Source organism: Pyrus communis, chromosome 12 (genome assembly GCF_963583255.1).
Source record: "Pyrus communis chromosome 12, drPyrComm1.1, whole genome shotgun sequence".
Lineage (NCBI taxonomy): Eukaryota > Viridiplantae > Streptophyta > Magnoliopsida > Rosales > Rosaceae > Pyrus > Pyrus communis.
In genome coordinates this window covers 23,670,266-23,691,010 of record NC_084814.1, presented here as the reverse complement: position 1 = coordinate 23,691,010, position 20,745 = coordinate 23,670,266, and the positions used below count along the sequence as shown (strand labels likewise).

The window sequence follows — 20,745 nt, the reverse complement described above, 5'->3', positions numbered from 1 at the left end:
TCGTATCTAAAAACTCTAAGCAACGGAATATTGGATATTATGTAGCATTGGCGACTCATCTTCCTTCACTTATTGCTTCATGCTGCTCTCGTGGGACCAAATCACTAGACATACAATTGACAACAAAATAAACAATTCATTCGGTGTCGTAATAGTTGTGAGTATCAATTCGTTCAGTGTTGTAATTAACACGTTAAGTATCCCGCTTGAAGAATACTTTTCCAAGAATAAAACTCAAAAGAATTAATGAAGCCACACAAGTGGTGGAGCATTTGTTTATTAACTTAATTCTGCTATAACGGGAATTAATGAAATTAACTTGCTTCTAATTTTATTAATTTAATCAAATAAGGTCCCTTTGTTGTGTTCAAGTGTGAGGAAATCCAGCTAAAAAAAGGTGGACTGCATATAACATAAACTGAATTTTAGTCGTTAAATCTTTGATCGAGTCCAATAACAAATAGACATAACTAAATTTTGTCAAGTCCAATAACAAAATTATGACTCAAAATTCCGGCCGCATAAGATACACAAAAGCACAAGAGAAAATTTTTCGTACAGATTACGAATGCAGAGTTTTGATCATACAAGAGAAACTCAAAAAAAACACTCTTAAAACACTTGATGCCGGAACTGTTCTGTATTTTTCACCATCTTTTCACGAGTTTTAAGACAGAAGGTTTACTCATCCATGTCAACATCTTCATCAATTTCCTCAATCTTCATCTTCTTAACAGCCTGTTCTGCATCAGACCTTGGCCCGTTGGCATTCGAGACCTGGATCAACACATCCGACTTCTGCCCTGTCGCCGCATTGACAAGCCCTCCGTTCTTCTCAACCCGGTACACCAGCCCGGTTCCCGTTGGTGCTACATCTATGAACACGGTCGAGTTTTCATCTATTTCTTCTCGCACAAGCATCCGCGACAACTCCGTCACCACCCTCTTCTCGAGCCATCTCCGAATTGGTCTAGCACCGTAAATCTGGAAAGGGAAAAAGAGTACTTGTTTAGCATTACATATGATACAGGAGTAAAGCAGTAAAGATTTTGGATTCGCGAAACTGATGCTTACGGGATCATAACTCTCGTCTAGTATGTAATCCAACGCTGCGTCTGTAACTGCCATCGCGACGCCCCTCTCAGCCAATCGGACTGCAACATCTTTCATTTGCAATCTGGCAACCTTCCTCAGTTGATCGCGAGAAAGAGGATCGAACACAACAATCTCATCGAGACGATTCAGCAGCTCAGGCCTAAAGTGCTTTCTCACCTATTCAAGAAACAAACTTGTTAAGTATTCAGAGAACCAAGCGAAGCACGATAATTCAGAATTAGGGTAACCAAAGATGATACCTCTTGCATAACTCGATCACGCGCAACCTGCATCGAACACTTGCCCATCAAACCGGAGAGGAGATGTTCTGCTCCCAAATTCGAAGTCATGATGATCACCGTGTTTCTGAAATCAACTGTACGGCCTTGTCCATCAGTTAGTCTTCCATCATCCAAGACTTGGAGGAGAGTGTTGAAAACGGCGGTGTGAGCCTTCTCCACTTCATCAAACAATACAACGCTGTAAGGCCTCCGCCTCACGGCCTCTGTGAGTTGCCCGCCTTCATCGTGACCAATATACCTGTAAAATATGAATGAGTTAGATTTCATAATGCTGCGGATGAGCTCACAAACAGGCTTGTGTGAAGAAAACTACAAATGCACTTACCCAGGGGGAGCGCCAATTAAGCGCGAAACGGAATGTTGTTCCATATACTCGGACATGTCAATTCTGACGATCAGATTTTCGTCATCAAAAAGTTGTTCAGCAAGCGCCTTCGCAAGCTCGGTTTTACCAACACCAGTTGGACCCAAGAACAGGAAGGAACCAGTAGGCTGTTGTGGCCTTCCTAGCCCCGCTCTTGACCTTAAAACCGCCTCCGCGACAGCTTCAACTGCCCTGTCTTGCCCCACTACTCTCTTATGCAACCTTTCCCCAAGTCCAATTAACCTTTCTTTGTCATTCTGGCCAAGCCGCGTGACAGGTATGCCAGTCCAACGGCTTACCACCTCTGCAATTTGTTCTGGTCCAACTGTCTCCGTCAAAATCAAGTTCTCGTCGGTACTACCTTCAAGTTTTGCAATGGTGGTTTCCACCTCCTGAATAGCGCCATAACGCAAGTCTGCGGCCCTAGCTAAATCGTATCTTCTTTCGGCCTCTGCTAACGCTACCAAGAGCTCTTCACGCTTCTGCTTAAGCTTTCGAAGCTCATCAACCCTTTCCTTCTCCCTTCTATACTTCATCACCAGCGGCTGTAGCTTGTCTCGCAGTTCATCGAGCTCTTTTCGCACCTGAGAATAAAATGGTAGAACAACCAACGTAAGAACAAAAACCATCAAGAAATTGAATAGAAAAGAATACCTGCGACTTCATCAGACAAATATTCTCAAATCATAAGCTATGGATGAAGTAATCACCTCGACAAGACGAGCTTTGCTAGCTTTGTCCTTCTCTTTCTCAAGTGCGTGAAGCTCAACTTCCAGCTGCATCCTCTTCCTTTCGAGGTTATCAATTTCTTCAGGCTGGCTGTCGAGTTGGACTCTCACATTCGCACAAGCTTCGTCAACTAGATCAATCGCTTTGTCAGGGAGATGTCGCCCTATAAAGCAAAAGGAAGGAGGAAAACTTCAGAACCAAGTAAATTTTACACAAAATTAAATTCAAAATCAAATGCTTCACAATCCCTAAACACAGAAAATTGACCACAATTATTAGCTATTTTTAATTCATACCTGTGATGTACCGGCTAGAAAGCTGTGCAGCAACAACAAGAGCTCTGTCCAGAATTCGAACACCATGGTGACCCTCATACTTCTCTTTCAGTCCTCGAAGGATGCTAATTGTGTCCGGAACAGTAGGCTCCGCCACGAAAACCTGCTGGAACCTTCTCTCAAATGCAGCATCCTTCTCCACATATTTTCTATACTCCTCAAGAGTTGTTGCGCCAATGCACCTCAGCTGCCCCCGTGCGAGCATTGGCTTGAACAGGTTGGCTGCATCCATAGACCCCTCTGTCCTTCCAGCGCCAAGAACAAGGTGAATTTCATCAATAAACAGAATCACCTTCCCCTCAGCCTCTTCCACTTCCTTCAAAACGGCCTTCAGCCGCTCCTCGAACTCCCCTCGGTACTTAGCCCCGGCCACCAAAGCTCCCATATCCAATGCAATGAGCCTCACATCAGCCAGATTACTAGGGACATCCCCACCCACTATCCTCTGAGCCAGCCCTTCAACCACAGCAGTTTTTCCAACTCCCGGCTCTCCGATCAGAACCGGATTGTTCTTAGTCCTCCTCGAAAGAATCCTCACCACCCTCCTTATCTCCTCATCACGGCCAATAACCGGGTCAAGTTTCCCAGCCTGCTCAACAAGGTCCCGTCCATAAGTCTTCAATGCCTGAAATGTAGTATCCCCTGAAGCACTCTCCACCTTCTTCCCTTCCTTCCCACGAAGCTTTTCAACTTCAGATTTCACTTTGGCCGTAGCAACGCCGGCTTCCTTCAACAAGTCCCCAATCTGGGAATCCTCAAGCAGACCGAGAATCAACTGATCAACGGCCAAGTGTGTGTCCCCTCTTGTCTTCTGTGCCTTCTGTGCTCTCCTAATCACTTTGATGAGGGATGAACTGGCGGGGATTTCGTCCGGCGGAGGTGATTGAGATGGAAGCTTCTTCAGGGCCTGGTTGAACACCCTCTCTACGGACTTTGGAGCATCGGGATTGCCAGCGCCGTTGGCGATGGCTTGGCGGAAAATGCCGCTGGGATCAGATGCCAATACGGTTGCAAGATGGAGCGGCGTGATCTGTGCGTGGCCGGCTTCCATGGCCAGGCCATGAGCTCCGCCAAGAGTCTCATTGGTCTTGTGAGTAAAGCTATCAGGATTCATTTTCCTTCACCAATTAATTGATACCTAACAGACACTGCAAAACATCATATGTGAGAAAATGAAAAAAATCGTCGTAAAAATTCAAACTTTTGATCTGGGTAACTTCCAATTCAAATAAAAATTAAAACTTCCAATCTGGGTTTCTTTCATTTCAACTAAAAATTAAACCATTTTATCTGGGTTCTTTTCAATTCAACCCAACAACACGTAGAATCATTGTTCATACTTTTCTCGATTTACGAAATTCAGATTTTCATCTGGGTAACTACGCAGTTCAAATTAAAATTAAAACTCTCTATCTGGATTCCTTTCAATTCATATTCTTCCCAGTTTACGAAATTCATCAACCTCTTCGTTTCTTTTTCCAAAATTTAAGAAATGCAGAGGCTATGCAACTTAACAAATATAAATTCGTTCAAAACCCAAAACCCCGTAAGAAAATCAACTCTAACAACTCAAAGCAACTCTAAAAACTCAAAGATTCACAGAAAGAGAGAGAAATCTTGGACGTACCTTGTAAAGAGGAAGCCGAAGCTTTTCTGCAGCAATGGCGGGTATATATATACAATTGCGTCTAAAGAATTTGAATTGGTATTTCTTCTGGTTGATCGATTGCTTTGATTTGTCTGTGTTGGTTGTAGATGAACAGAGACGAGAAGTCGAAACGTTCTGAATTTTCTGATGGATGCTCCGGAGAGTGGGAGAGATTTTAAAGGAGGATGAAACGACGGGCCGACACGAAAGCAACTGGAACATACCAGAGTTTAGACGAAGCGGGAAGCTTCCAGGGCATTTTTCGTAACTTCCAGAATGTTCTCTTTTTTTCTTTTTCTTTTTTTTTTTTTTTTTTTAAATGTAAACGTCGGCTTTGGACGTATCAAGTATCATCGAGTAAGTTCCGCGGGACCCAACGTAACTAATTACGCAGCCACTTTTTTAAAATTTTTATTAACTAATCAATTTTTTAAAATTATTTTAATGTTCATGTAGATCAGGTTGACATATGACGTCTCATTGTCCATACTCGCATCACAACACAAATTACGAATCAGACTTATGGTTAAAACACTTGATGCAGGAAACTGTTCCGTAAAACTTTTCCTTGGATTTGGGTTTTGCTTCGATTCCAAAACTTTGCCGGCTGTTGTGGAGGGGTGTAGTCATTCATTCTTAAAGTTTTTGAGTTCCAGATGTTATATTTGTGATAACTGGGTATTTTTCGATATGGGTTGCTGTTTTTCAATCCGTTAAGTCCGGAATATTTCGCGGTTTTTGCGTTTGTTTATGTCTGATTTGCAGTGATTTTGATCACAGATATATTTCTGATTTTGTTTTCCGTTTGAGCAGCGGTTGTTTTTGCATTGCTGAGAAGTTAATTTTCTGCAACTAAGGTATGTTTTCTAAATGCAGATGGTAACAGGTTGGTATACCACTGCTTTCAAATGTTATTCCAGGCAACAAGAAAATTCAATCTTTACATTAAACGCAATTGAGGCTCTTTTCATGCGGGATAAGCAAAGATGGAGAATCTCATGTTGTTGAATGGAAAGAAAATGATGGTGTAATAAAGAGGAATTACGTAGGATTTCAAAAAGCTGTGGCGAATTTGTATAAAGCTTTTAGCTGTTGAAAGTGTTTTATCCATCCTAGCAAGCAGTCTACTTACTTAATGCCTAATTTGTTAATCCCCTACCAAAATAAACAGATCATTTTAGTTAGTTTCGGCCAAATTTTCTTTCAATTTTGCCCCTCACTTTTAAACACGACATGAGAAGGGCAAAATAGTAATTTTATACATTTTGACAAAATAACAATCATATCTTCATTTTTCCTATTTTACCTTCACTTTTGATACAGTATATTTACATAATAGAAGGCAAAGTGGTAATTATGTAATATTAAGACGAATATACCCTTATTTAAAGAGAGCTATTAAACTCACCCCATTGTCCTATTTTTCATCCACATTTTAATAAAAATTTCAAAGACATGTATATCCTATTAAATGTTACACCCGCCCCTGCTTATAAGATAATTCTGAAATTCTCCCTAAAAGTTTATAGAATTATCACTTTGGTCCTCATTTTGTAACACAATCAAGATCTGAAAATTTAATTTATTTCTCTACGCTAGGCTGCCACGTGGCAGCACCCCAACTCCCTTACTTTTTTTTATCTTTTTGGCCCCCCTGCCGTGACATCCTTTCCCTTCTTCTTTCTTCTTTTTCTTTTTCTTCTTTTCCTTCTTTTCTTTTGGTTTGTGTGCACCTTTTTCCTTTCTTTTCGAAAACTCCTCCCTTAACAGCCTGTTCTGCATCCGACTTCTGCCCTGTCGCCGCATTGACAAGCCCTCCGTTCTTCTCAACCCGGTACACCAGCCCGGTTCCCGTTGGTGCTACATCTATGAACACGGTCGAGTTTTTACGTATTTCTTCTCGCACAATCATCAGCGACAACTCTGTCACCACCCTATTGTCGATCCATCTCCGAATAGGTCCAGCACCGTAAACCTGGAAAGGGAAAAAGAGTACTTGTTTAGCATTACATATGATACAGGAGTAAAGCACAAAAAGATTTTGGATTCGCTAAACTGATACTTACGGGAACATAACTCTCTTCTAGAATGTAATTCAACGCTGCATCTGTAACTGCCATCTCAACACGCCTCTTAGCCAATTGGACTACAACATCTTTCATTTGCAATCTGGCAACCTTCCTCAGTTGATCGGGAGAAAGAGGATCGAACACAACAATCTCATCGAGACGATTCAGCAGCTCAGGCCTAAAGTGCTTTCTCACCTATTCAAGAAACAAACTTGTTAAGTATTCAAAGAACCAAGCGAAGCACGATAATTCAGAATTAGGGTAACCAAAGATGATACCTCTTGCATAACTCGATCACGCGCAACCTGCTTCGAACACTTGCCCATCAAACCGGAGAGGAGATGTTCTGCTCCCAAATTCGAAGTCATGATGATCACCGTGTTTCTGAAATCAACTGTACGGCCTTGTCCATCAGTTAATCTTCCATCATCCAAGACTTGGAGGAGAGTGTTGAAAACGGCGGGGTGAGCTTTCTCCACTTTATCAAACAATACAACACAGTAAGGCCTCCGCCTCACGGCCTCTGTGAGTTCCCCGCCTTCATCGCGACCAATATACCTGTAAAATATGAACGAGTCAGATTTCATAATGCTGCAGCTGAGCTCACCAAACATGCTTGAGTGAAGAAAACTACAAACGCACTTACCCAAGGGGAGCGCCAATTAAGCGCGAAACAGAATGTCGTTCCATATACACGGACATGTCAATTCTGACGATCTTGTCATCAAAATGTTGTTCAGCAAGTGCCTTCGCAAGCTCGGCTTTACCAACACCAGCTAGACCCAAGAATAGGAAGGAACCAATAGGGTGTTGTGGCCTTCCAAACCCTGCTCCTGACCTTAAAACCGCCCCGGCAACAGCTTTAACTGCCTGGTCTTGCCCCACTACTCTCTCATGCAACCTTTCCCCAAGTCCAATTAACCTTTCTTTGCCACTCTGGCCAAGCCGCGTGACAGGTATGCCAGTCCAACGGCTTACCACCTCTGCAATTTGTTCTGGTCCAACTGTCTCCGTCAAAATCAAGTTTTCGTCGGTACTACCTTCAGGTTTTGCAATGGTGGTTTTTACATCCAGATTACAATTCAAATTAAACATCTTACGAAAATCACCTTCTCTTAGAGCCTCTGCAAAGAGCTCTTCACGCTTCTGCTCAAGCTTTCGAGGCTCATCAACCCTTTCCTTTTCCTTTCTACACTTCATCACCAGTGGCTGACGCTTGCCTTTCAGTTCATCGAGCTCTTTTTGCACCTGAGAATTAAATGGTAGAACAACCAACGTAAGAACAAGAACCATCAAGAAATTGAATAGAAAAAAATATCTGCGACTTCATCAGACAAATATTCTCAAATCGTAAGTTATGCCTGAAATGCAGTATCCCCTGAAGCACTCTTCACCTTCTTCCCTACCTCCCCACGAAGCTTTTCAACTTCAGATTTCACTTTGGCCGTAGCAACGCCGGCTTTCTTCAACAAGTCCCCAATCTGGGAATCCTCGAGAAGACCGAGAATCAACTGATCAACGGCCAATTGTATGTCCCCTCTTGTCTTCTGCGCCTTCTGTGCTCTCTTAATCACTTTGATGAGGGATGAACTGCGTGGGATTTCGTCCGGGGGTGGTGATTGAGATGGAAGCTTCTTCAGTCCCTGGTTGAACACCCTCTCTACGGACTTTGAAGCATTGGGATTGCCAGCGCCATTGGCGATGGCTTGGCTGAAAATGCCCCTGAGATCAGATGTCAATGCGGTTGCAAGATGGAGCGGCGTGATCTGACAGTGGCCGGCTTTCATGGCCAGGCCATGAGCTCTGGCAATAGACTCATTGTTCTTGTGATTAAAGTTATCAGGATTCATTTCCTTTACCAATTTATTGATACCTAACAAACACTGCAAAACATCATGTGTGAGAAAATGAAAAAAAAAATCGTGATAAAAATTCAAGCTTTTCACCTGGGTAATTTCCAATTCAACTAAAAATTAAAACTTCCAATCTAGATTTCTTTCATTTCAACTAAAAATTAAATTATTTTATCTGGGTTCTTTTCAATTCAACCCATCAAAACAAACATGCAGTTCAAATTAAAATTAAAACTCTCTATAGGGGTACCTTTCAATTCAAATCAACAATATCGAAGTGCGAAAACAGAGCGTACAAATAAATCGTAGAATCATTGATCATATTCTTCCCAGTTTACGAAATTCATCAACCTCTTCGTTTCTTTTTCCAAAATTTAAGAAATGCAGAGGCCATGCAACTTAACAAATATAAATTCGATCAAAACCCAAAAACCCATATGAAAACAACTCTAAAAACCCAAAGCAACTCTAAAAACTCAAAGATTCACAGAAAGAAAGAGAAATCTTGGACGTACCTTGTAAGGAGGAAGCTGAAGCTTTTATGCAACAAGGGCGGATAAATATACAACTGCGTTTAAATAATTTGATTTGGTATTTCTTCTGGTTGATCGATTGCTTTGGTCTCTGTGTTGGTTGTAGATCAACAGAGACGGGAAGCCGAAACGTTCTGAAATTTCTGACGGATGCTTGGGGGAGTGGGGGAGTGGGGGACAGATTAAAAGGAGGACGTACCAGAGTCTGGACGAATCAGGAATATTCCAGAGGCATATTCGTAACTTTCCATTTCATTTGTAAACGTCGGCTTGGGAACGTAAGTTAGACGGAACTCAACGTCACTGATTACGCAGCCCCTTTTTTTCAATTTTTATTAATTAATTAATTTTTTTTTTTAAATTTTAATGACAACATAAATCCAAATTGACATGTGACGCTTAATTATTGTCTATGCCGATGTCATGTCATAGGTTAACAGCTATTTTAACATATTGTTCTAACAGATATATAAAAGTATTCTAAAATTAACACTTTATGTATCAGTCTAGGATGAAAAAAAATTTTACTTATGAAATGTTGAAAATCAATAAACTTCTGTTTGTGCAAGATTACATTTCTGCCCATAATTTTATTTTGTGACCGAATATCAAATTGACTTTTCACTCTCTTTTAATTGACAAAGAAAATTTTATTAGACAATTTAGATTATTTTGTTTTATGTTTTTACTAATTATATACTATTAAGTAAACATACTCTAAAGATTAGTGGTTGGAACAAAATAAAGCTAGACTAATGGCATTTTTTGTTGTTTACCAACATTACCAAAGCGTCCTATTAAAAAAATGTGTTTATTAATATAAAATACTTTTAGAGATGTTTAATTTAAGGAAACTTTAATTTTAAGAAAATTTAGGCTAAATATCATGTTTTTATTTTAGGTACGGATGAAGAAATCAACCAGAACACTTCTACATACACTACTATAATTTAAAATATTTACATGATTGACAATTCTATCACGTTTTTTAACCGGCCAACTTTTTCCAACTTTTTCCAACTTTTTCTTGCGACTGCTTGAACAAACTTTCGGACAACCAGCCAATCAAATTTTTTTTCCATCTCAATGTCACTGTTCAATAGCGACCTCAAAAAAAATTGATGTGATGAGATCAAAATACACAAAATCTTTATGCTTTTTACTTTTTTTTACACAGCTTTACAGATGACGTCATCCGAGCGTCCCTTTTTCCCAATAGGCCTGGTTGATGGGCAAGGCTTAAAGCAAAACCACTTTGAAATTTCACGGCCAGAATAATTCTAACTATTCCTCTCCTCCTTCTCATGAAGCATTTTGCCATATATAATCAGATTATTCATTTCAAAGGGGCAAAAACTGTTCGAGAGATCTCCCGAATTCACATCAATTTTGCCAATTTAGCAAACTACTCGTTGCTATATACACACAGACACAAAACAAAGTTCCAACACCAAAGCAAACATTTGAAGAAACATAAATCCGACCAACCATAAGTTTTGTTTCCGAAGACCCAATTTGAGACTAACAATTCACGTCATCTTTGAACCTATGGCATTTTGGTTTCGTCTCTGGATCATCCACCCGGGATGACAAGGCTCAGCCTAGCCGAGTTGTCTGCAAAGTAATGTGAGATGGCTAAAGAGTGAAAAAAATCATGACGTCTTAAAGGTGGCGAAGTACTCACTGGAATCATCCAACCGAAGGTTTTATTCCTCATCACTATCATAAACAACAGCCATTCTGCGATGTGGTGCGGCCTTCCTAGGAGGAGAGTCTTCATCTGACTCGACTGCCTTGCGCTTGTGTCCAGAGTCCTTAACCTTTTGCTTGGGCGCCTACAAGTATACCGAGAAACACGTGTAAAAGTAGAAGTACATAGGTTGTAGAAGAGTTGACCAAGACCATAAAATTTGCCCTTGTGTCAAACGACATTATAGGCAAACTAATTCCGCACATAGTAACAACTAAAGAACCAAAGAAGCTTTTCCCTCCGTTTGAAGAGTTAACAGCAAGTAGAGTTCCACTTAAAAATACGGAACGGTAATTGTCAAGGGGAAAATCCAACTCAGAAGCAAGATTAATGGTGCCGTATTCTTCTATTTTATATCTTAGTGATATGTCACTATGATTCCTATCAAAATAAATTGTTGACATATGATAGACCACACTACGAGAAAAACTTGCGTCTATGGTAACAACATAACAGATCCACATGCTCAACAATATATATACAGAAACATTTTTACTAAAATGAAGAGGGACATACCTCAGCCTCCACCTCCTCTGATGCATCATTAACCTCGGCATCATGATGCTCTTCCGAATCTTCTTCTTCCGAATCTTCATACTCTGGCTCTGAATCCTCAGCCATCTTACGTGGAGGCTCCTCATCTTCCCCATCAGTCTCATACTCAGACTCGTCTGACAAACCCATTGAACGCCGATATGAATTGGCAGTTGGCAAGGATGACTTGCGTGGGATATCTTTAGGTCCCTGTGACTAAAATTCCAGGTGTGAACACTTTTTCCAGAAAACATACAATAAAATTATGTGCAACATGTAAGAATTAAGTTGTAGGACCTTCTTAGCATTTAAAATGCGTTTCTCTCTTCGAGCTTCCATTTCGAAATCCTCCTCCATATGGCGGCGAGAACGACGAGAGTCATGATAATTTGGTTCTTCATCCTGAAAATCAGAAGTGATCAGATAAGACACTTAATACATAGGTAATAAATACAAAATTCCAGTATGTATTAGAAAACGACTATAGAGGCTTCCACACCCATAAAAAAAGTGAAAAGGAGAATTTTCTTCAAATGTCATAAACAGGAAAGCTATACGTCTTAGCATTTGATTATGCTGTAAAGGAACAAAACCATGAAAAATAGAGAGAATACAAAGGAAATTCCCACCGTGCCCACCCTCCACTCCTACCCCAATAGCAAGACCATACCTCATCAAGAGCATCTTCCAAGAAACCAGGTGAAAGTTGGCGCCTCCTGTCCCCAGTTGTTGTATACTTTCGGCTCACCTTCTCCTTCTTCCGATTAAGAAGCGAATTAGCTCTGATATTTTGACTTTCAGCCTACAGAACCAAACAAAAAATCAATCTACATGTTCCATGAAGAAATAATAATAATAAACAGATACAACTAGCTTGTGCAACAACTTACCCTTTCTTTCTCCTCCTTTTCTCTCTCAGGATCGATGTCAGTAACGCAGTTCTTGACCTTGTATACTTTTTTATGTCGAGAATCAACCAGAGCAGTCAGCAAACGATGTGAATTTGATGTCAAGGACGATGGCATAAACCTCATCTTCTTCAGAACCTTTCCTTGTGACTGGAGGATTCCCTGTAAGAACAATGCACAGGTATTTATGACAATTCTTTGTGAAGACCGAGCTTTTTTAGCTGCTTAGTAGACAGTTAAGAATTCTTTTCAACCACTTTTTTTAGCTGTTTTTCCAGATTTATGATGGAAACAGACCATTAGGTATATATTCATGGATTCCACAACGCCAACAATATTGGAATTTTACCTTTTCATGCCTGAGAAATAGGTGCGCTTGATCATGCTGTGCTTCTTGCACAGATATATCTAGAACTTCATTCCCAATTAATAGCTGCAAACTGCCATCAGACCATCTCACAAAACGTGCATTGCTTTCACTCTACAATCATAGGAAATAATAGTTGAAGCACTGAGTGCATATATTTGTAAACAATGCAATGTAAAATGGGTATTGTGGTAAACTTAAATCTATATTGCCTTTCAAGATGAAAAGAGAATTGTAAATCCAACAACAGATATGAGAAAAATCGAAATGTTAAAGTTCCAAGGAACTGCAAGTCCACAGACACAAAGTTTTCCTAATCTTGAAAAAAGAAGCCCCATCTCGAACAAATTACAAGCCATTTATACATGGGAAGTTTTACTTTGGAAAAGTGATACTCAAGTACTCAAATGGATAACCCACTACAACATTGATCCAACTCAGTGTACACTTTGCAGACGAGGAAAAAAGTACACAAACACAAAGTCCACCCACTGCAATTCAATGACAAATAAATGCAAGCATGGATCTTTGACACAATAATGACACATAAAGTCTGCAGCAATCCATTGCATTGCACACATGCACGAATATATATAACAGAATATAATAAAGATGATGACTTACAGTTGTCGTGCCATCTGGATTTCTAACTCTCCTCCAGCGCACAATGTTGTTCTCCAAACGTATACGCTTCTTAGATCCTGATTCATCCGTCACAAATGTATCCTCTTCCACATATGTCTTTGGATCAAATGGTTTGGGGTCAATGCCCATGATATTTGAAACTTTGATCATGTTCATCTACATCAGGACAAAATTTGAATATTAATATAATTTTTCTTCTAACTATTTCATATCTGATGGTAATCATTCATAAAGTATCCCAAATGATGCCCAAATGAAATAAATGAGGATGGACAAATAGATCATCCCAAGGTATGTAGACGATGTTTCTACTAGGCAGCCATATCATAGCTTACACATCCATTACTTCATTGATGACAGTATATGTTGGCAAATCCTGCTGTAACCCATCCAACCGTTTGAAGAAATAGCACCAGTGCATTCGCATCGTACTTTTGAGGTCCGTGAAAATAAATGGTACGTATTTTGTATTTTATCTGATTGCAGTCAGAAACTTATTTTTCCATCAATAAAACTGAAAAGCTATTTTCTGGAAGTCATTTGGAACCAAACTACAGTCCATGTTCCCAACAATTAGTGCATTATATCTCTTCAACATAAGCAAATGGGATTATTCTTTAAACCCAAAATTAACTACAGTTTGTTCCTGTTAATACAACAGCAATCTTAAACTCTATCACCACCAATTTATATGTCATCTTACACAATTGCATCAATTTTATATGGTCTTAGAAGCTGATACACAAAACAAATAAATAATATTTTAAAAAGAAATTCCACCATGTAGAATAAGAACTCAAACCTTTTCTGGACGAGCAGGAGGTGGACGTAGTGGAATCTCTAGCTCCAATGGGGGGCCAACCGGTTTATCTCTAGGTTTAGCCTCAATATTGTCCTCTTCTGAATCATACCTAGCATCTTCATCAGGCATCACATCCTCTAGTCTTGGACTCTTTCCATAGCTGCCTTCCTCCTCCATTGGTGATCTCTAAGACAGGAAATGATGTCACATCATTTTAAACACCATGACCGACTGACAGCATTTACAAAAGAAAGATTTTAAGGATATTGCTTTCCAAATTGGCACTAACATTTGATTCATGCTGGATGTCATTCCGAACAGCATAATCTGTCTCCTCTTCTTCTTCTTCTTCATCAGAGTCACCAAATACATTACGAACAGCAGAGTGTGCGATGTTATTATGGTCCTCTTCCTCCTCAGGGGATCTACCGTTGGCAATCAAGAGAATTGTCCTTAAAGTCAAACTAGGTAGTTGCTTGCTCTAAACAAGTCTATGTGCAAGAAGCATACAGTCATCTTTATGTTATTCTCTTTGGATACAAAAATAAAAATGACTGGTGAACAAACCATCATGAGCCCCACTCCCATAAAAATCCAATAAGATATATGAGAATAAAAAATGTTGCTTCAGATACTGGACAAGCATGTGTGTGAGAGAGAGATAGAGAGATGGGCGGATGGAGACAGAGATTTACCTTGAACTTCTGGCCTGATTAACCTCATCTTCAATGTCAGGGTAATGGTTTTCCATAGACCTCTCAGACCCACTTTCAATCACATTTCGTCTCCGGCTGGTTAACTCTTCTTTTTCATCAGTATCTGTATATTTTCCTTCACTTTCTTCTCTATGATCACCAATATCTACTTCTTGGGAACTTTGTTCTCTTTCGCCCTCACTTTCTCCGGGATCAGGATCAGCATTACGCTGCTCACCATCACTCTCTGCTTCTACCTCCCCCTGGCCCTCTACTTCACCTTCACCCTCAGCCTCCAAAGCGCCCTCTCCTTCATCCTGGAAACAAAACCATTACGTAGTTGTTTAAGCAAATCACTCTGCTAGCGGTATAGTTGTCAAAAGTACTAAAGGATCATTTCGACATAAGCATAATCACGAGACATTAGAGCTAACTACATGTTTCCCTAATAACTTATTATCAGCACATCATGTATATTAAACGCTCCCAAGTTACTTATGATAAAAAATTTCCTCAGGTTGGACCTTCCACGCATTTTCGCCTCTAAAGACATAAAAGTTTCAGGATTCCCTTCAGCGCGTAGCTTACCTTCCGACTGTCCCGGATTAACAAGTAATACAATACAAGTTACAACTATTACCTTCCAGCTTAAATTCCGAATCCTTCATTCTTCCACAACAAATAGCAAACCTACACAATTCCAAACCCTAGAAACAACCACAACCAATAAAATCCCCAAGATACATTCTTTCATCCTTATTCCACCGCCATTAACAAAAGCACAAACTATATCTTCCTTCAGCTAAGAACATAGCAAAACTGAAACCCTAAACATTCCCAAAACATGCAATTGGAATCTGAACCAAAAGGAAACGTGAAATTAGAGGATCGTACAGAATTGGGCTGGGGATTGGACTCGTGCTCGGAATCGACCTCTTCTTCCTCCTCTTCGGATTGATCGCCGAACAGGTTCTGCATCATCTGGTGCCGCTTCTCCTCCCCCATCGCTGCTGCTGCGTGTTGCGTCGGAGCTCACGGGGATTTTAATTTGGCCGCGGATCTGGGCCGGTTCTCCTGCACCCACTGATTTTGTTCTCTCGGCGTTTAACCCAAATCCGAATTTATTCACAATTTTATGTATAAAGTAAAATAATAATAATAATAATAATTTTAAATTAAAATACCCCTTTTGTCATAGGGTCAACCAAATTTCTTGATATATTTATCTTCTTTTTTTGAAAAAAATAAAAGAAACAAATTCTTATTCACTTGTGACTCACTAGATATTCTTGCTAGTTCAAAGGGGAGAGACCGGATCCGAAAATATGAATTAGATTTAGGGGTGGTTTGGTATGGAATCTTAAATTGAAAATGACATATTGAATTTCAAATTGAAAATTTTTGGGACGGGAATTTGAAGAATATTCACAAATCGAAATTTTGGTATTCTCAATTTTTTAAAATTCATGAAATGTTTTCAGTATTTTAGGATGGATTGGGGACTGAATTTTGAGTTTTGGGCTTTTGGGTTAAAGTTTTAGATTTTTTAGTTGTGGGCTAAAACTTGGACTTTTGACCTGAAATTTTGTTGTTCAATTTCATATCAATTAAAATTTACTTTTTTTACTTCTTACCAATTAGAAATTTCATACTAATTCATCCATACCAAGTCAAATTGACGTTCTAAAGTTCCAAAATATTTAATTTCATATTTTTATTTCTAATATTAGTCTACTATTAAATTACTTAAATTCAACATTACAACCAAATATATATATATGGTTCAATTCAGGATTCCCAAACCATGAATATGTATTCCCGATTTCCATACCAAAAAGTTACCGATCAGTTCGGATGTGGATCCATAAAATTTCTGTATTATCGGTTTTAAAAATTTTCGGTATAAGATCGGAATTTTTTTAATATGATCTGAGATTTTCGGAAAAAATTTGGCAGTGGTTTGTCTAGAAACCGACGCTAGACGACAAAGATCTGGCTGAAACCACAACCACCTAATTATATGCGTAATTAACACACTAAATTTACTAGACAAAATGACAACTTCACGGTCGCACTCCAAATAAATCAAATCAAAGTCAAAGAACATGTGAACAGGAAGTGCACAGAAAGAAATGAAAATGCAAAAATCTTTATTTCTTTTTTTTTTTTTTTGTTTTAACATTCAATTTTCTTTTACTAACTATGGATGGTAATTTAGATAACCAATATATTTTCTACCATGTTATATATACCTATATTAGAAAAGAGGAGATCACAAATAAGAGAAAGAAGGTAAAATATTGCTACACTTAGTAAAATAATAATAGACTTTGTTGGGTTTTTTTTTTTTTTTTTTGTTAAACAATAAATTTTGTTATATTATATGTTAGATCAGTCACCGATGGAGTTTAAATCCATGCCGTCATGCAAGGGATCAACACCATTACACCACTATAGTAAAGGGCCTCTTGTAGACTTTTTTGGTTGAGTAAATAAGTACTCTTTGGGAAATGACTAAAAGCGATTTAAGATAAAATGTTTTTGAGTTCAAAAACACTTGAAGTGCTTCCAGGAATAAACTCCAGTTACATGTTTATTCTAGGAAGCAGTTTGAGTACTTTTTTATGATTCAATTGCATTATTATTAAGGATTAGTTTCAAAAACATTTTATTTCAAAAAACGCTATTAATCATTTTAAAAACACTTCCAAACAAGCTATAAATGGATGATGTGGTTGGATGTTTTAGGGTCGAGACAAATGAATAATTGCTTTGATACAAATAAGTGTTTAATTGGCAGATAAAAAGTCAATGTAATTTTCTTTCAAATTTTATTTAATAATTTTGTTTTAATTAGACTAAGGCATTTCATATTTAAAAAAAAAAAAATTTAAAGGAGTTTCGAAGCCATTGGTTACAAGATCCTTTTGCTACATACATAAAAACATCACGTCGATAATTTATGGTTACTTGTTTAACGATAAATTCATACACATACTTGTTTGGTCTACCATAAGTATTTTCAATACACAAACTCAAGAGAATACATTTTTGCCACCCTCTTGTGAATGTGATTTTTATATCCTTTCGATACTCCTAAGATAAAGAAGTTAAAATTAAATTAGGTGCGTAAATAATAGACTATGAGATTTTTATTTTTATTTTTTTTATTTTTGTTTGTGAACAAAAATTGTCTTAATTTACTATATGATGTTTTGAAATTACTTTAAGCATGTTGTAAGCTATTGTTTGCTTGAGTTAATAAGGCGCCTCATAAAAAAAAAAAAGATTATTGTAAAGAGGCGATTACACTTTTGTCCACGTTTCAACATTCACAAATCACACTACACATTATTGTAGACTTGGAGTTATACGGAGGATGAAAACAACCTTTGCCATTTCGACAAAACCTATCTCTATCAGTCTATCTCTTCTATTTGATTTTTGTCTCCAAAATGGATTCATTTCTTTCAAGAGACTACAATGCAAAAAACTTCTTCGATGCGATATTTGTGATTTCCGAATAAAATAAAGTTGAGAAAGATAAAGAAAAAGAGACAATTATTGGCAAGTACAATTGTTTGCATTAGGAAAAAAGTAGTTTAATTGGGGTTTTCGTGATGATTCAACATTTGCTGCAACTTACACAGAGCAAGCCCTTGTTAGAGACTTCAATTCTTTTTACTGCTACTTTACTGGTGAAGTGATGTCATATCATATGAGTGAATTATATAAATCGGAGGGAAATAACAAGTGTTCTTTTTGTACTTTCATTATGGTGAGAATCTCTCAATACAAGGGAGTGGAGGAGTCAAAGATTGTGCGATGTACCTTCTCATTTGGATTTTATTACGAGCGAAATTCTCACTTTACCATTTTAAGTACCGTGAAATTCGTATTTTGCTAGGTTTAATTTTTTTGTCTTACTTTCGCATCTAAAGTTAAGATATGCTTTTAAAATCGTACTTCTGTTAGTTTATGGCTTATTTGGATGTGCTTTTAAAATGATTGAAAGTATTTTTAGAGAAAATGTTTTTAGGTTCCAAAAGCAGTTTAAGTGCTTTCTATAAGAAGCATAAGTTATGTGCTTTCTATAAAAAGCACATTTCAGGAAGCATTTTAAGTGTTTTTTTCAGGATTTACTAACATTTTCACTAAGGATTGTTTCCAAAAATATTTTCACCAAAAACACTTTCAATCATTTTAAAAGCACATCCAAACGAGTTCTTAGTTAATCTCTAGACAAGTTTTTCATTTTAAAAGCACATCCAAACGAGTTCTTAGTTAATTTCTAGACAAGTTTTTCATTAAACAATGACATGGTAGGCCTTTGGCCCACCACAAAAAAATTTAAAATCATGAAAAAAGTTTGGGCGATAAAAACATCATAAATCTAAAAGAAAACTACAAAATTGAAAAATCTTTGCTTGCACTTTACAATCCCATCCTCTGTCTTTTATGGGTGGGCACAACATCCTCTGTCTTTTATGGGTTTACTGGGTTTGTTGTTCAATTTTATATCAATTGAAATTTACTTTTTTAACCTTTTACCAATTCGAAATTTCATACCAAGTTACACTGACATTCCAAAGCTCCAAACTATTTAAATTCATACTTTTATTTTTAATATTAAACTACTTAAATTTCAATTGAAATCTACTATCAAACTACTTAAATTCAATATTCAACATGCATGCAACAAAAAAAAAATATATATATATATATATATATTCGGTTCAATTTGGGATTTCCAAACCATGAATATGTAATGTCACATCCCGGCCCGGGGCGGATCATTTTCCGGGCCCGCTCCACCACCGTAGCACAATATTGTCCGCTTTGGGCTTACCATTCCCTCACGGTTTTGTTTTTGGGAACTCACGAGCAACTTCCCAGTGGGTCACCCATCATGGGATTGCTCTAGCCCCCTTCTCGCTTAACTTCGGAGTTCCTACGGAACCCGAAGCCAGTGAGCTCCCAAAAGGCCTCGTGCTAGGTAGAAATGAGAATATACATTTAAGGATCGCTCCCCTGGGCGATGTGGGATGTCACAATCCACCCCCCCTTAGGGGCCCGACGTCCTCGTCGGCACATACGCGGCCAGGGTTAGGCTCTGATACCAATTTGTCACATCCCGGCCCGGGGTGGATCACTTCCCGGGCCCGCTCCACCACCGTAGCACGATATTGTCCGCTTTGGGCCCCGACCACGTCCTCACGGTTTTGTTTTTGGGAACTCACACGAGAACTTCCCGATGGGTCATCCATCCTGGGAGTGCTCTCGCGCGCTACTCGCTTAACTTCGGAGTTCCCATGGAACCCGAAGCCAGTCAGCTCCCAAAAGGCCTCGTGCTAGGTAGAAATGAGAATATACATTTAAGGATCGCTCCCCTGGACGATGTGGGATGTCACATGTAATCCCGATTCTCGTACCAAAAAGTTCTTAATCGATTCGGATATGTATCCCAAAAATTTATGTATTATCGTTTTAAAAAAATTTCGGTATGAGATCGGAATTTTTGGCTTGGTTTTATATTTTCGGAAAAAAATTTGGTAGTGGTTTGTCTAGAAACTGACGCTAGACGACAAAAGATCTGGCTGAAACCACTACCACCTAATTATATGTGTGTAATTAAGAGACTAAATTTCCTTAACAAAATGACTACTTCACGGTGGCAGTCCAAATAAATCAAATCAATGTCAAAAGAACATATGAGGAAGTGCACAAAAAGAAATGAAAATGTAAAAATCATTTTACTTCTTTTTTTTTTTTTTTTTTTTTTTTGGTTAGAAAAATCAATTTTCTTTTACTAACTATGGATGGTAATTTAGATAACCAATATATTTTAGGAAGTCATAACGAAATATTCTCGGTACTATTTATTTTTAAAGAAAAATTACACTTTTACCTTTTACTGGTACTATATTACTCACATTCATTTGTCATTTTTCATTAAAATTAAAGATTTTTTAAACTTTTCATTAGTTTTTCTTATATTTTACACCTTGTTATATATATATACCTATACTATAAAAGAGGAGAACACAAATAAGAGAAAGAAGGTAAAATAAGCTACAATTAGTAAAATAATAATAGACTTTGTTGGTTTTTTTTTT

The 20,745-nt window shown here is 38.2% G+C and overlaps 3 protein-coding genes across 9 annotated transcripts; all 3 read right to left on the bottom strand.

Annotated features, from left to right (window-relative positions):
- Positions 1–471: 471 nt before the first annotated feature.
- Positions 472–3,969, bottom strand: LOC137710540 (chaperone protein ClpB1-like). The gene is made up of 6 exons (XM_068449592.1): positions 2,787–3,969; positions 2,472–2,653; positions 1,723–2,345; positions 1,356–1,635; positions 1,075–1,272; positions 472–984 (listed from the first exon to the last, which is right to left on the bottom strand). The coding sequence occupies exons 1-6, from the start codon at positions 3,937–3,939 to the stop codon at positions 682–684; spliced, it is 2,739 nt and encodes a 912-aa protein (XP_068305693.1). The 5' UTR covers positions 3,940–3,969; the 3' UTR covers positions 472–681.
- A 2,116-nt stretch (positions 3,970–6,085) lies between these two features.
- On the bottom strand, positions 6,086–9,093 carry LOC137710538 (chaperone protein ClpB1-like). Of its 5 annotated transcripts, none has more exons than XM_068449588.1 (7): positions 8,911–9,093; positions 7,904–8,425; positions 7,652–7,790; positions 7,189–7,546; positions 6,821–7,100; positions 6,540–6,737; positions 6,086–6,448 (listed from the first exon to the last, which is right to left on the bottom strand). In XM_068449588.1, the coding sequence occupies exons 2-7, from the start codon at positions 8,390–8,392 to the stop codon at positions 6,101–6,103; spliced, it is 1,812 nt and encodes a 603-aa protein (XP_068305689.1). In that variant the 5' UTR covers positions 8,393–8,425; positions 8,911–9,093; the 3' UTR covers positions 6,086–6,100. The 5 variants fall into 5 exon arrangements, with proteins under 5 accessions (XP_068305689.1, XP_068305690.1, XP_068305691.1 ...); XM_068449589.1 differs by having other exon boundaries at positions 7,189–7,790; positions 7,904–8,057; positions 8,229–8,425; XM_068449590.1 differs by having other exon boundaries at positions 7,189–7,790; positions 7,949–8,057; positions 8,229–8,425.
- A 1,155-nt stretch (positions 9,094–10,248) lies between these two features.
- On the bottom strand, positions 10,249–15,745 carry LOC137710381 (protein LEO1 homolog). 3 transcript variants are annotated; one of them, XM_068449340.1, is made up of 12 exons: positions 15,524–15,745; positions 14,630–14,946; positions 14,224–14,359; positions 13,935–14,120; positions 13,112–13,288; positions 12,470–12,601; positions 12,103–12,282; positions 11,883–12,014; positions 11,510–11,614; positions 11,195–11,428; positions 10,613–10,763; positions 10,249–10,542 (listed from the first exon to the last, which is right to left on the bottom strand). In XM_068449340.1, the coding sequence occupies exons 1-11, from the start codon at positions 15,632–15,634 to the stop codon at positions 10,635–10,637; spliced, it is 1,839 nt and encodes a 612-aa protein (XP_068305441.1). In that variant the 5' UTR covers positions 15,635–15,745; the 3' UTR covers positions 10,249–10,542; positions 10,613–10,634. The 3 variants fall into 3 exon arrangements, with proteins under 3 accessions (XP_068305441.1, XP_068305440.1, XP_068305442.1); XM_068449339.1 differs by having other exon boundaries at positions 10,249–10,763; XM_068449341.1 differs by having other exon boundaries at positions 10,249–10,763; positions 11,195–11,422.
- Between the last annotated feature and the right edge of the window lie 5,000 nt (positions 15,746–20,745).

Excerpts from the sequence above, each read along its gene's own strand:
- LOC137710540 (XM_068449592.1), bottom strand. The coding sequence starts at position 3,939 with ATGAATCCTGATAGCTTTACTCACAAGACCAATGAGACTCTTGGCGGA. Across the intron at positions 2,346-2,471 it reads GCAAAGCTCGTCTTGTCGAG|GTGCGAAAAGAGCTCGATGA; the intron begins GTGATTACTTCA and ends TTTTATTCTCAG. Across the intron at positions 1,273-1,355 it reads GTGATCGAGTTATGCAAGAG|GTGAGAAAGCACTTTAGGCC; the intron begins GTATCATCTTTG and ends TTTCTTGAATAG.
- LOC137710538 (XM_068449586.1), bottom strand. The coding sequence starts at position 8,392 with ATGAATCCTGATAACTTTAATCACAAGAACAATGAGTCTATTGCCAGA. Across the intron at positions 7,101-7,188 it reads TTAATTGGCGCTCCCCTTGG|GTATATTGGTCGCGATGAAG; the intron begins GTAAGTGCGTTT and ends CATATTTTACAG. Across the intron at positions 6,738-6,820 it reads GTGATCGAGTTATGCAAGAG|GTGAGAAAGCACTTTAGGCC; the intron begins GTATCATCTTTG and ends TTTCTTGAATAG.
- LOC137710381 (XM_068449339.1), bottom strand. The coding sequence starts at position 15,634 with ATGGGGGAGGAGAAGCGGCACCAGATGATGCAGAACCTGTTCGGCGAT. Across the intron at positions 14,121-14,223 it reads ACATCCAGCATGAATCAAAT|AGATCACCAATGGAGGAGGA; the intron begins GTTAGTGCCAAT and ends TTCCTGTCTTAG. Across the intron at positions 10,764-11,194 it reads CAGAGGAGGTGGAGGCTGAG|GCGCCCAAGCAAAAGGTTAA; the intron begins GTATGTCCCTCT and ends GTATACTTGTAG.